Source organism: Mya arenaria, chromosome 9 (genome assembly GCF_026914265.1).
Source record: "Mya arenaria isolate MELC-2E11 chromosome 9, ASM2691426v1".
In the NCBI taxonomy this organism is placed as follows: Eukaryota; Metazoa; Mollusca; class Bivalvia; order Myida; family Myidae; genus Mya; species Mya arenaria.
The window spans coordinates 42,673,203-42,686,592 of NC_069130.1; the positions used below are offsets into that span (position 1 = coordinate 42,673,203).

The following is a 13,390-nucleotide window of genomic DNA, read 5'->3' on the forward strand; positions in this document are numbered from 1 at the left end:
CCAACATGCATGAAATATAACGTGACATCTTAGACCAATTCCATTTATCTACGCCAAAAAATTACCAATTTTTTAAGCAGAAAAATGAAAGATCATTTATTTTCCTAAGGTTGACATTTATCAGACTTGACATTTCAACGATTATAGTTCAGTTCCGAACCAGTCTGCTATTATTTTTTTTTAATTTAGTGTCATTCATACTTAAAGCTGTACTCTCACAGATTGATAATTTTGTCTTTTATATTAATTTTTGTCTCAGAATCAGCTGATTTTGGCATCAATGCCTTCAATTGAGTCATTAAAGATAACTCAAAATATAATAGATCTCAATTGTTTAAAAAAATGCTGAATAACTCCTTTTCTTAAAGCGTTAGTAACGCTTTCACCCATAAAACATCAATTTTATAACATAAAGATGAAAAACTGTGATCTGATCTTTTGTCAGCAGTCTTGTATCACTGGCTTACAGACACAGACATTTACGCAAAAATCAGCTCATTCCAAGAAAAATATTAAAAGGTTGCCAAAAGGTCAAACTGTGAGAGTGCAGCTTTAAAGCAATGTATTCATCTATATCAGTTTCCAAAGGAATTATTTTCTTTCTTTTTTTCAAACAGTAAACCATGTGTGATTGGTTTGGTTGGTCACCAAGTCGGACAAATCGGTTTTCTCCGGGTTCTCTGATTTCCGCAAAATCACAAGACCACATTAGTAAGGCAACCATAGTGCCAATGACAGTGACTTAGCATAAGATAATAAAACTTTCTCCACAATTGTTGTAAACAAAATCATGATTAAACTAACAGTAAACCAAATCTGTTAAATGAAATTATGTGTACTTAAATTGCAACCAAATCACAGATCCAAGCCATATTTGCGGAGACTTTAAAAGAATGCCTTAATTTTATAATTTAGTATACTTCAATATTATTCAAATCATGACCAACATAACAAAGCTTACCTCAGTTTTGCCAAGTCCCGTTCATAACCCTGTAGTAGTTCGTCCTTGCGCGATATTCTCTCCCGATATACCCTGACCTGGTTAACAAGCTTGTCACATGACCTTTCGCGTTCTCGTAGCAATCGTTCACGCTCATCTTTTGGAATGTGACCAAGTGGTCGCAGGCCCTCGATTCCCTCGAGGTCGAGAGAGGAGGATATTGCGTTCATCGAGGTTAGGTACTGAGGAATAAAACATAAAATTCAAATCAAAATTTTAATTCAGATAAAATCTAACTCCATTTTTATTTTGTTCAAACTTATTTTGTTCATTTTACAATGATTGTGAAACAAATTGTTACAACATCACACTTATTAATCACACTTGTTACATGAGGGCATGGTCTTGTGTAGTGGGGAGAAAATGGAGTACCCGAAGTACCTGAAGGAATCTACTCATCTGGAATGGTGACCACAAACCAAGTGAGCCCATGCCAGAAATCGAACCCTTGGTGAGAAGCAAGTGCGCTTTTAATTGATAATTGAACAAAAACTAAATTTGCTTAATACTCAAGGCTTGGAATGTATTTCACTGCTATGATGATTATTTGTTTCATAAAAAGCACTCACTCAGTGTACTCAATTTCTTTGATTCAATTTTAAGAAGTACTCACAGAATTTTCACTAGCTTCAAGGGCCTCCATTGTTTCCCTGTGAGCACTTCTCTCCATCTCTGCGTCCGCATTGGTCGTCGACACGAGCCCTCGTGCACGGCCAACCTCGCGGTCAAGACTGGTAAGACTCACGATATTCTTGTCTTCTGAAAGCGCCTGATTGACTCTCATCTCAGCAAGCTCTTTCTTGAGCATGATTACTTGCTGTAAAGCTTGGTCTTGGGTCGGCACTGTAAGAGGTTACATTGTACCATTAGAAATTGTAAAGCAGAATTTGCATAACAAATTATTTATTTCATTTTTAAAGAAATTGAAAATGTTTGATAAAGAAACAATGCCTCTATTTTACAAGACTGAAAAGTCTCAAAAATATTGTGAAGAATTTTAAACTATTAGGAGGAAAATGGAAAAGTACACTTTTCAACAATCTAACACACAATCGACCCTACCATAGAGTTTTCCCCTCAAAACGTACATGGGTGTATGTTAAATGTAAATATTTTCAATAAGGCAAATTTGTATATCTCTTTATTCAAATATTCTTACCAGGAGGTCTGGCTACTTCCAATGTCTTTACACGAGACCTCAACTCTGCCAACGCCTCTCGCTGTCTGGCGATCACTTGTTCGTGCCTCTCCCCTCGACACTGCGCCCCAAGGGCAGTTAACTCTGAGGTTATCCGTCCCTCCTGGTCCATTAACTCCAGTTGTTTCGCCTGTTCATTCTTCTCAATGTCCAAGCTCTTCTTGAGACTTTGTATCTTCTTGCATTCTTGCTCCGCCTGGCTTTTGTATTTGTTGGAGATGCTTTTCTCCTTACTGAAATGGAAAATATTTAAACTACCAACCCAGTAGTAGCAAATAATCTTAAGCATAACTCTTTTAATTCTTTTTTACGTAGAAAAATTACTCTCTACAACTTGATTTTATAAACCAAAATACAGTTTATAATGATACTGTAATTTTTAAAAGAATTTCCTTAGAAGTTTCTTTAACTCTTCAAAAGTAGAAAATTACACAGTCAATAACAGAGCTTACTGGGACCATCATAAGGAAATATTTAAAGAAAACAGTAAATAAAAGAACCATTTTCGAGCATTTTAGAGGCCAATATGCAGTAAAATTACAACAAAATAAACCAATTAATTTGTACAAGAATAAAAAACTTTTTTACTCTTTCATGTTTATACCTAATTTGGATATTACAAAATAAGTTGATGCACTATATTTTGCTTTTAATGCATTATAATGCTTAACTCACTTGACCTTTTTAATTAAAACAAAAATATGTATGTGATTTAGGTACAAATAAAAAAATAGTGATATTTAGGCGCTTTCTAACTGGGGTATTTGAGTCTACGTAGCTATTGATTAAAAAAAAAAACTCACCTGAGCTCACACTCTATGCTCTTCAACTCCTCCTTTTGTTTGTCGATGATTCTGGACAATTTAGCCAGCTGCTGCCTCATTTCAACAACCTCTCTCTCTTTGTGGCTGACAACCTCTTTCAGTTTTTCGACTTCTTGCTTTTGACCCTCACTTAGCTCCCCTGAATGGTAGTAAATAGCAGAATTAACACCCCTGATTTAAAGATCGCATGTTATAATCATTCGGGGCAGTTTAGCAAGCTGCTGTCTTATTTCAACAACTAAACTTGGTAGCTGACCACCCCTTCCTATGACATATTTCTGACCCTTACTAAGCTCCCCTGAATGGTAGAACATAACAGAATTAACTCCCCTGATTTTTTTTAGAACAATTATTGCTGTCTCATCTTATTAACCTCTCTATCTCTCTATGTGGCTGACCACCACCTTAAACTTTTTTAACCTTGAAATCCATTTGAATAAACATCTCTTTCAATATTTCCCTTAATTTCTTGTTCAAATGGCTTTTTGTATACAAGCTTATATTATACACATTTTGGCAGGTTGAAATCTTGTACTTCTTCAATATAACACAATCTGTCAAATTCATAACAATCATGTTCTTTACATGTAAAATAAATACTTAGCGTGATCATTTACTCAAGTAAATATCTGGAACAGCTTTCCAATTAATGATGTCGAAGGTTTCAAGTTTTGCCAGAAAAAGATGCCAAAGACTTGCCGAACACCAAAGCTATGACAATAATGCAACCTTTTTCTATGAAAAAAATCCTGAACGAGCTAACAAAATAATTTACCAGTGATGTCAGAAAGTCTTGCAGATGCCCCGACAAGGTCTCGCCTCAGACCCAGAATGACGTCATCTTGTTCCTGCATCCGTGTCTTCACTTCAGCGTTCTCTTTCCTGAAATGATGACAATCATTCCCATTTTTATCTCTCATCTTGATAATACGGATAAAATTTTAATATTATTGTCATAATTGTGCCAGGTCCTTTTTTTATAAGGCCAATCTCGTGCAGTTCAAAATTTTCCACTACACCCTGTCCTTCTTTAGAAGCAACCTTCTGCCCTCATGTAAATCAGCATGGGCCCCATTCTGCCTTCATAGAATAAAATGCTAAAAAATGCCAATCATTTCTTTAGTTTTGATTAAAACTTAAAATATTATTATCAATGCTAGAAAACTTAACATATGTTGCAGTTGAAACTTACTTTGAAATCAATGAAATGCAATTCCTAATATTTCCTGTCAAATTTATAGTGTTCAAAATCTATTCAGCCTAAAACAATGTGCCTTTTAAGCCTTAGCACCTCTTCTGCAGCACCCTGCCCTATTTAAAACCTGGCTTAAACTCTTCAGCTAGACCTACATACCTCAGAACTACAATGAGCTGTTCCATCGCCACAATATCATGTGACGGTTTCTGCACCACTGGGATGACCTTGGGTTTCGGTGGCGGTGGCGGCTTTTCTCGCTCCTTCTTGGTCAATTGTAATTTCAGTTCTGAAAATTAACGAACATTGCAAGTCAATGATTATAAACAATGTAATAATTATATAGAATTATTCTAACCTCAAGGGCAATAAATTGATTAGCTCTGGAAAGCACAATATTTAAGTGGCAAAGTTCATTATTTTGTTTAACATCAGGGTACCCGAGTTTCCAGTTAAGTAAATAGAAACTTTATGCCATATTAAATTCATAGCCCTTCAATTCCATTAAACACATAGACAATTTTTTTTTTTAAAACAAAAAACAAAAATTTCTTCACATTTATTTTCCAGCTTTCAATAAATAAACGTTTATACATATTATGTATTCTCCTTTTATATCCTAAACCATACACATTTATAATACAACTACCTTAAATTATGTCTTTAAATAATCCCAAATGTAATTCTCAATCACCTGTGATTAAACTTCAACTTAATGAGTAGGTATTGAAACAGAATGTAAAACACATTCATGAAGTCTTGATCAAACATAAGAGTTCCATACCAGATATAATTGAGTCTTTTGTATCCTATCAAGTCTTGCATACAGTGGCATATATGGATAGACACTAAAAGCATTTTGAACGTTATCTGCCTGTTACAAATGCATTTATCATGTTAATCTTGATAACAAGAGATAAACTATAATTTTTGTGCCATTAATCTTTTCCCAATCAATAAACAAAGTACTTTTATCTCCCTTCAAGAACTCTTACAAAGCACTTGTCATACATGTCATCCACATTTAAGTCAATCAGACTAGACGGTATTTACTGCATTAAATGTAAGTACTGAGTTTTTACAAGGATTAGTTACACCTTACCATGCGTACCATGTATATTCTACTCAAATAAGCATATTGCACCTACGGTACTTTAACTATATTGCACCTAATGCACCTTTGTTTCAACAGACATTACACCTATCAATGCATCTTGCACTAACCATTACACCTATTAATTCACCATTCATCAAACATTACACCTATTAATTCACCATTCATCAAACATTACACCTATTAATTCACCATTCATCAAACATTACACCTATTAATTCACCATTCATCAAACATTACACCTATTTATTGACCATTTATCAAACATTACACCTATTTATTGACCATTTATCAAACATAACACCTATTTATGCACCTTTTGTCAGACATTACATCTATTTATGCACCTTTTGTCAGACATTACACCTCTTTATGCACCTTTCATCAAACATTTCCCTATATATGCACCTTTTGTCAAACATTACACCTATTAACACATCTTGCACTGAACATTACACCTATCAATGCATATTGTACCACATTACACCTATTTATGCACCTTTCAACAAACATGATACCAATTTACACACCTTGCACCATATATTACACCTATTTAAGCACCTGCCATCAAACTCACACCTATTTACGCATCAAACTTACACCTATTTACACCTTGTATTAAACATGACACCTACTTTTTCACCTTGAATCAAACATTAAACCTATTTACACACCTTGCACTAAAGGTTACACACTACACCTATTTATGTTCCTTGCACAAAATATTACACCTCGTTTAGCACCTTGCACCAAAACGTTACACCTAATTACGCACCTTGCACCAAAACGTTACACCTAATTACACACCTTGCACCTGTTTCCTGTACGTCTCCATCTCCTCCTGGCTCTCCTTGTTCTTCTTCATCACCTTGGAGATCCTCTCCTCCATGGCACAGATTGTTACAGAGTGTTGTTTGATCTGCTCTTTGTAGCCTTGAAGATCGGACTCAAACTTGTGCTCCTTCTCCACAAGTTCTGTAGTAAGCTCGGTGACCTGTTCATTTCGGTCGACTTCAAGTTTGGACACCTGAAATGATTATTACATTTACAATATTGAACCTAGAAATTTATATTGATACTTTACAATGGGTACCATAAAATATATTAAGTTATATCTGTTATTGTAAATTGGTCATACAAATATGAAGTTGGACCACAATTGTCAGGAACTCAAGTTATGAATAAAGAGGGCCTCCTGTCTGGCCTCTTGTTTCAGAAACCCTCACCTTAGTCAACAATTTACGAACTCTTTTCAACAATATCCTCAAAATTAAGAAGTACCTGATCTTTGAGTTGGGATGCAAAAGTATGTCACTCCTTCAGCAGGTAAAGGGCTTCTTGACCAGCTCTTACTTTGAAAACCCAATATAATATTCAACAATTTGTTCAAATAATAGAAGTACCTGTTCTTTGAGCTGGGCCTCAATAGTCTGGTACTCCTCCACAAGTGAGAGAGCCTCTTGCCCGGCCTCCAACTTCTGTTGCTGATCTTCGTTCTTCTCAGACAGGTTCTGCAAATAGACATTCATCAGTTGAACCCATTTTATACTTTTTCAAACATTATGTTATACGATCATTTTGTGATACTTAATACTTAAGAAGAAAATAAACCACCTGAGCACAAATTAAGCAAAACCAGTATAGTCAGACAAGAGTAATAGGCTTTTAGGAACATCATCTGGCTTCTTCTTAAAATAATCGAGAGTTAAAAAACTAAGGAAGATCTTATTTGTAAATGTCATTCATTACCTCACAAAAATATTTAAACAATTAAAACTTTCATTAAAGAAACCATGTGTATATTGAAATCAATTTCATTTATTTCTCATCCAAACACCTTAATCTAAAAGCTGGAAATTCAACATTTAACCTTCTAATATCCATTCTCAAACTTTCTAACATTCTAATATGATAACAATTATTTCTCCACTTACATATCTTAGTTGTTCTATGGTTGTTTCCAATTCTTCGATCTTCCTCCTCTCAGCCTGTAGGGCGCTGTCTAGTTTCTCCTGTTCAACCGCCCGAATATCATCTATTGCCCTGTTCATACGCTCCTCAACTGAAATATTGTACATCAAATAAACGACTACATATACATATATTTTACATCCCTCAATTCAAGGGCTGAGGTCAAGAGTGTTTTCATGCCCTCTATTTGTTAATGAGTTACAACTCTTTTGCACTAAGCCCGCAATATAAGACACATAGGCTTGCCTGCTATGCCGATTTAAATTACATAAAAGGCACTTTTGATTAAGTAGTGTAGTACATAATGATTGCCTATCTGCAATTTTATTGGTTGAAAAAGTAGCTTGTATTCTAAAGTAGTGTTATTCTAACAGAAAAGAACACTAAAATTGATATTCGAAACATATTTGCCCTTAAGACCGCAAAATGACGAACCTTCAAGTTTTGCTTTTTCCACAGCATCAGAAACCTGACCATCAAGATCAGTTTTCTGCTGTGAAATTTGCAATTCAAGCTCCTCCTTGTGTCGGACTTCTATTTCACTCATCTGTTTCACGAGACGCTCTTTGTCACTTATAGCAGACTCCCATTTGGCGAAAAGGAGGTTGATATGCTTGCTGGGTTCTGAAAAATAATGATCACTGGATAATGTTATGTCATTTTTTGTCTAAATATTCTGATCTTCAATTGTTATCTTTAAAACCAAAATTTAAAATGAAGGAGCACTTCTTGGCATACCAAAAAGTCATCTTAAAATCTGTTTTTAAAATTTATTATACATGTACCAGAAATAGATTGCTTTTTGAAAATATTTATTGCTCATTTAGTTTTACTACCATATCAAATCATAAATTGTCTAAATAAAACTTGATAAGCTAATCTTGTGCCTCTTCCTACCAGAGGATTTCTATGTAAAGAAACACCAAATATTGCTCTTACATGGTTTTCGAAACTATCTTAACTGTTACTGCACTGGTCAGTTACAATGACCAAACCGCCCTGAGTTATGCAATAGGGGATTCAAAACCAAACAGTTTGCTAATGTTTGCTTAAAAATTAAATGTTTGCCTTAACTGAGCTCAGGGCAGTTAACATACTAATATATATAAATATATATATATAAACTAGGTTAGTTACCATCATTAGTCAGCTTCAAATTGACCCCACATTTTTCAAGGGCATTCTCAATGTCCGTTTCCCATGACAACTCTCCCTGCAGGAGCCCCACAGTGACCTCCTTGACCCAGGCCAAGTGGTCATCAACGGATACAGACTGGAGTAAACCTATCTCCTCCTTCAGAGAGCTGGACAAGCGGCCATTTTGTTTAAGATGAGCCTGAAAACAATACAGATCAAAGTTAGCTTATACTTAATTTCTTTTAGCCTAATTTGTGATAAAAGCTTTTTTACATTGAACTTCGAAAGTAAATCATTAAAAGTGACGTCACAGCCTAATATATGGATCGGCTCAGTCACGTTCACCAACTAACAGAATACAGTGCATGAAATACTTGGTTTTGATTGGCCAGTTTGAAGAGATGAACTATAAATACCTTTGCATTTTGAACTCCCTTGCGTAGGTCATGCACATTTTTCTGGAAGTCTTTACTGTTAGTATCAGCCATTTTCAACTTCTGTTCTAGCTCTTTGATAGTCCTGAACGAGTTGGTTCTTTCATCGATGATCTTCTTTAGTGTTTCTAGAAGGTCATCGTCGCTGATTTCAGTGTCTGGAGCTTTGATTCCCGGAGTCGAAAATGTTGTCTGCACCACTCGATTTCTGAACCTTTCATTCTGCAAAAATATCAAAAGATTTGTTATTGTTGATTACAGTTAATAGTGTTTAAAACAATGATGTTATACCAAAAAATGATCAGATGAACACCAAACAAAGCTTTTTCTTTTGTCATTAACTACGGGCTAGTGTTTGCTAAAATATGCATTAATTTTTGCATTAATTTTTGTCAATTTAAACATTGTCAGGCGCATTTGTGCGACCACTTTCAATACCTAAATTTATATTTACATACAATAACCGACTTGATGAAAATCATTTGCGGCTGAGTGCTGACTAACCAAACCAAATGTATAGTATGGCAGATTTGAAAAATACTGCCATTATATTGGACAACATATAATTTTGAACACTAAATATAGAAATGCATACCTTCTTAGAAATTTGGATTTGTGGATATGTCAATTCAACAATAAAATCAGTATGGTCACAGGTACAGTTATGGGTCAGACAGGAGTATTTTTTTAGGTCTTTCAATAAATATATCTATACCTTCTTGGAAACTTGTTCTAAATCCACTCGGACGAGCCTCTCAGCCCTTTCCAGGTCCTGGGCTTGAGACTTAGCCTCGTCCAGTGATGACTGAAGTTTACGCTGAACATCTTTCTCCTGTATAAGTGGAAACAAAAACAAAATGAATTTTGTACATAGTATTAAGTTTTGCATGTGGTTAGATTACACTAATTTATTTTTGCTTAATTGCAAAAACAGCTGTGAAGCTAATATAATTGGTAGTAGTCAGTTCCCTTAATAGAAATTAAAACCAGGTCCAGTGTTCAATATAATTCTTATCCTTAGACATGCCTCAGTGATTCCATTAAGTCTATTGGCCAGATATTTTTACTGTCCAATCAAAACACTCAGATTCTACACTTAACTTCAAGTTAAATCTTAGTTGGTTATAAAATACAGCCACATATGTCCTTTTGAAACACCAAAAGATCATTGGGGTTTAACCCGCAACCTCTCGGGTGAGAGAGAGAAATTATATATATGCCTTATTTTGTTGTACAACATTTGATTCTTAACAGTTACTATATTTTTTAACCATACAAACCTGGAAGAGGGAAGCCTTGGTTTTCTCCAACTCAACTCTCAGATTGTCAATGAGTGTCTGCTGGTCTGACACTTTGTTTTCTGTGACCTTGAATTTCTGCAAGGTCAAAAATATATATTTACATCTGTGCTTGATTTTCTTTTCAATAAAATTTGCATTCCTTTTGCATGAACTAGTCAACCTTTCCTGACCTCTGTAGGTGGAGTTTCACAAGAAAGACCTGGGTCATGCATATATAAAACATGAATTAAATAATATCAATAATCTTCTGGATAGACTCAAAAATTACTGCAACCAAATCATTATTACCACAAAAAATGTGATGTAGAGGGGAATATGTAAATATAAGGATTGATTCTTATTTTTATACGGTCATGTTCAGCCATGATTTTTTAAATTTTTCAATTTTTTCAATTTTATTTTTGTTATTGTTGGGGCTTTCTGTCCAAAGAATAACAGTTTAAAAAGTATTTTCTAGTTTAAAATGTATATAGATTAATAGAAACAAATATTGATTTCCTCCATACCTGTCTAAGACTAATAAGTTCACGCTCTCGTGCGTCCCGTTCTTCTGTTTTCGGTTCCTTGAGCTTATTGACGCTGGATGTCATCACCTTAAGCTGGGAATCTTTCTCACGTAGCTCTTTCTTTAAAGCCTCGATTTCACGAGTGAGCTTGGATATTGATGAGTCCTGAAAAGGCGGCAAATTCGCAATCAAAATAGTGCAGGTGAAGGTTTTTCATGAGTGTAATTATCTGAAGATTTGAGACAACATTTGTATCATGCTATTAAAAAACACAAATTATGGTAAATGAAATATCTTTTCAAGTTTTTACAACTGCTGAAATTAACGTCTTAAAACAAAACAATGTTTCATAATTTGTACTGAACATGCTAGGTATTGCAAAAGAGAAACTCATGTACAATAATTAAGTAATAAAGATGCATGCTATCAAAATTGACCAAATTGTACATTCTTTTTAAGCTATCAGTGACAACATTTCATGATTTTTTAAAATATATATCTGACCTGCTCGGGGTGAGTGAATGATAAAAACATATTTTTTTAACAATCAGCATGCCTTAAACAGTATAGATCATAAAATTCATTCAAAAGCTATAAATGAACGGATTTTATTCAGATTGTATTTTTTCTAGTCTGATTTTTTATCTCATAATACAAAATCAAACATAGCTACACCCCTACAGGTGACATGTTTGGAAAAAATACTCCATTGTTTTGTCTTCTCTTTCATAAGAAGGGAGATAACTCTATACTAACACATAAGGTAACAGAATGCAAAGATGGCGAGAAAGTGAATCAATTTCGTAAGAAAAGCAATGATTAAGCAAATGTAAGATTTTCTTTTTTTTAATTCAACAGAGAAATGAAAAAAGAAATATAACAAAAAATGAAAAAAAAAAATAACAATTAATCTATGCCAAAGCATAAAAACAAAGATTTAAAGACGTGCACGATATTAGCATTGTTAATAACAATAAGTCCTTGTTATCGCTTGAGAATGAGGATTTACACGTGCAAGACAATAGCAATGTAAATTTCAGTAAATCCATGCTACAGTTTAAGAACAAGGGTTAAAATGTGCAAGACATTAGCATAGATATTAACAACAAATACAAGCTAGTACTTGAGAACCTGGCCCAAATTTCTTAAAACATCTTAAGCGTACTCACTTAAGTATAAGGTCCTTATAACTGGATCAAGCTCAGCACGCTTTTTTGGGGTTAGCATAAATTGCATTATTTTCTGTTTTTAAAGAGTTTTTTGGCTTTTAAAGGAAATGATATTTGGGATAAACAAGATAAACAAGCTGATGTTCCATTAAATCATATTTATGTCAGTAATATTGCTCAGTAAAATTAGATACTTAAGTGAGGTACGCTTTAGAATTTTCGAGAAATATGGGGCCATAAAAGTCAATAAATTTATGCTATTGTTGAGAACAAGGATTTGGATGTGCAAAACATAAGCATAATCCATGTTTTTGTTGAAAACTAGGATTAAGACATGCAACATAAGAAAACAAGAAAACATCAAAAGACAATAATTGTTGTGCCCTCTACCAAAGAAGAACAAAATTGTAACCATATTGTGAAAACCACATGTTCGTAATTATATTTCAGTGATTAAAACTCAATTTCAAGAATCGTTTTATAACTGTAACTCATTATCATTATATATACAGGTGTGTTGATAAAAGTTAATAAAAATGTTTAATCAATAAAACATTAAAAAAAAAAAGTGCAAAGATTTCATAAAGACTAGATCATTTCACAAATCTGATGTGTCGCAAGTGGGAAGCGCCAATCCTTTTTCAAGTAAGGTCATCATGACCTTGACCTTTTAACCTAAAATTGATAACGGTCACCAACTGACCATGACCAATGTGTATACAAGTTTGAAGACTCTACAACAAGATGTTCAATTTGAGGTTTTTAATCAGAAAAGAAATTGTGACGCTGTCAGTTAAACACCTCTAGCAAGGTTATCCCTGTTTGTCTGACATTATTTGCAAGCCAATTAAAAACGATAAACAGTTAATTCCGATGAAAAGAATTCCTATGGCTGCCACATTAGGGCATCTGCTTACATCATGCATATACAGAAAAAAACATACAATGATAGCCAGGATAAAATTGCTAAAAGTTGGGTATTGATATATTGTAGCCATGTATTCAGAGGACCATTCTACTGATTTACAAAGAATGAATTGTTTACAGCAGCTACAATGCAGCAGATACTCAGATGTTTTTTTCACGTTTTTGACTTCAATTTAGCGGATTTAAAAAAGGTTGTTTTTCAGCGCGCAGGGTTCTTAAAAAAACACTCATCCTACTCATTTAATAGAACACCTACGCTACTTAATATTTCTTCTATGACACATAAGCATTAATTTCTAGCTACAACATGTATAGAAATAATTTAAAAAAAGTTTCTTTTAAAAGTATAAAACAGTGCAAAATAACCACACCAACATACATATGAATCACACGTAAAATCAAAAAATCGTACGAATCATCACCTTATGGCATTTATGATTATACGGAGGTGTGTCCAGGGGTACGAAAAACGCCTTCTGGGAAAGCTGAATATGAATTAATGCAAAAGCATTCAATTAATGAAGTTTGAGTATAAGATTGATCAGATATTGCTGAAATATTTTCTGTTTATTTGTTGTAACGCGTGAACATCAATAAATCAAACAATGATCAGT

At 34.1% G+C, this 13,390-nt stretch overlaps 1 protein-coding gene across 6 annotated transcripts in view; it reads right to left on the reverse strand.

Moving 5' to 3' along the window:
• LOC128246691 (forkhead-associated domain-containing protein 1-like) overlaps nt 1-13,390 on the reverse strand; it is a 47,893-nt gene that overhangs the window by 12,205 nt on the left and 22,298 nt on the right. For 5 of the 6 annotated variants that reach the window (XM_052965044.1, XM_052965045.1, XM_052965043.1 and 2 more), the window contains 15 exons: nt 10,681-10,845; nt 10,154-10,249; nt 9,589-9,705; nt 8,856-9,095; nt 8,440-8,638; nt 7,738-7,926; nt 7,266-7,393; nt 6,735-6,842; nt 6,139-6,358; nt 4,377-4,506; nt 3,798-3,904; nt 3,002-3,161; nt 2,160-2,431; nt 1,614-1,843; nt 962-1,182 (listed from right to left, as the gene is read on the reverse strand). In XM_052965044.1, the coding sequence (XP_052821004.1) occupies nt 962-1,182; nt 1,614-1,843; nt 2,160-2,431; nt 3,002-3,161; nt 3,798-3,904; nt 4,377-4,506; nt 6,139-6,358; nt 6,735-6,842; nt 7,266-7,393; nt 7,738-7,926; nt 8,440-8,638; nt 8,856-9,095; nt 9,589-9,705; nt 10,154-10,249; nt 10,681-10,845 (2,582 nt within the window). Of the gene's footprint in view, nt 1-961; nt 1,183-1,613; nt 1,844-2,159; nt 2,432-3,001; nt 3,162-3,797; nt 3,905-4,376; nt 4,507-6,138; nt 6,359-6,734; nt 6,843-7,265; nt 7,394-7,737; nt 7,927-8,439; nt 8,639-8,855; nt 9,096-9,588; nt 9,706-10,153; nt 10,250-10,680; nt 10,846-13,198; nt 13,262-13,390 lie in introns of all 6 variants that reach the window. The other variant, XM_052965046.1, reaches the window with a different exon arrangement.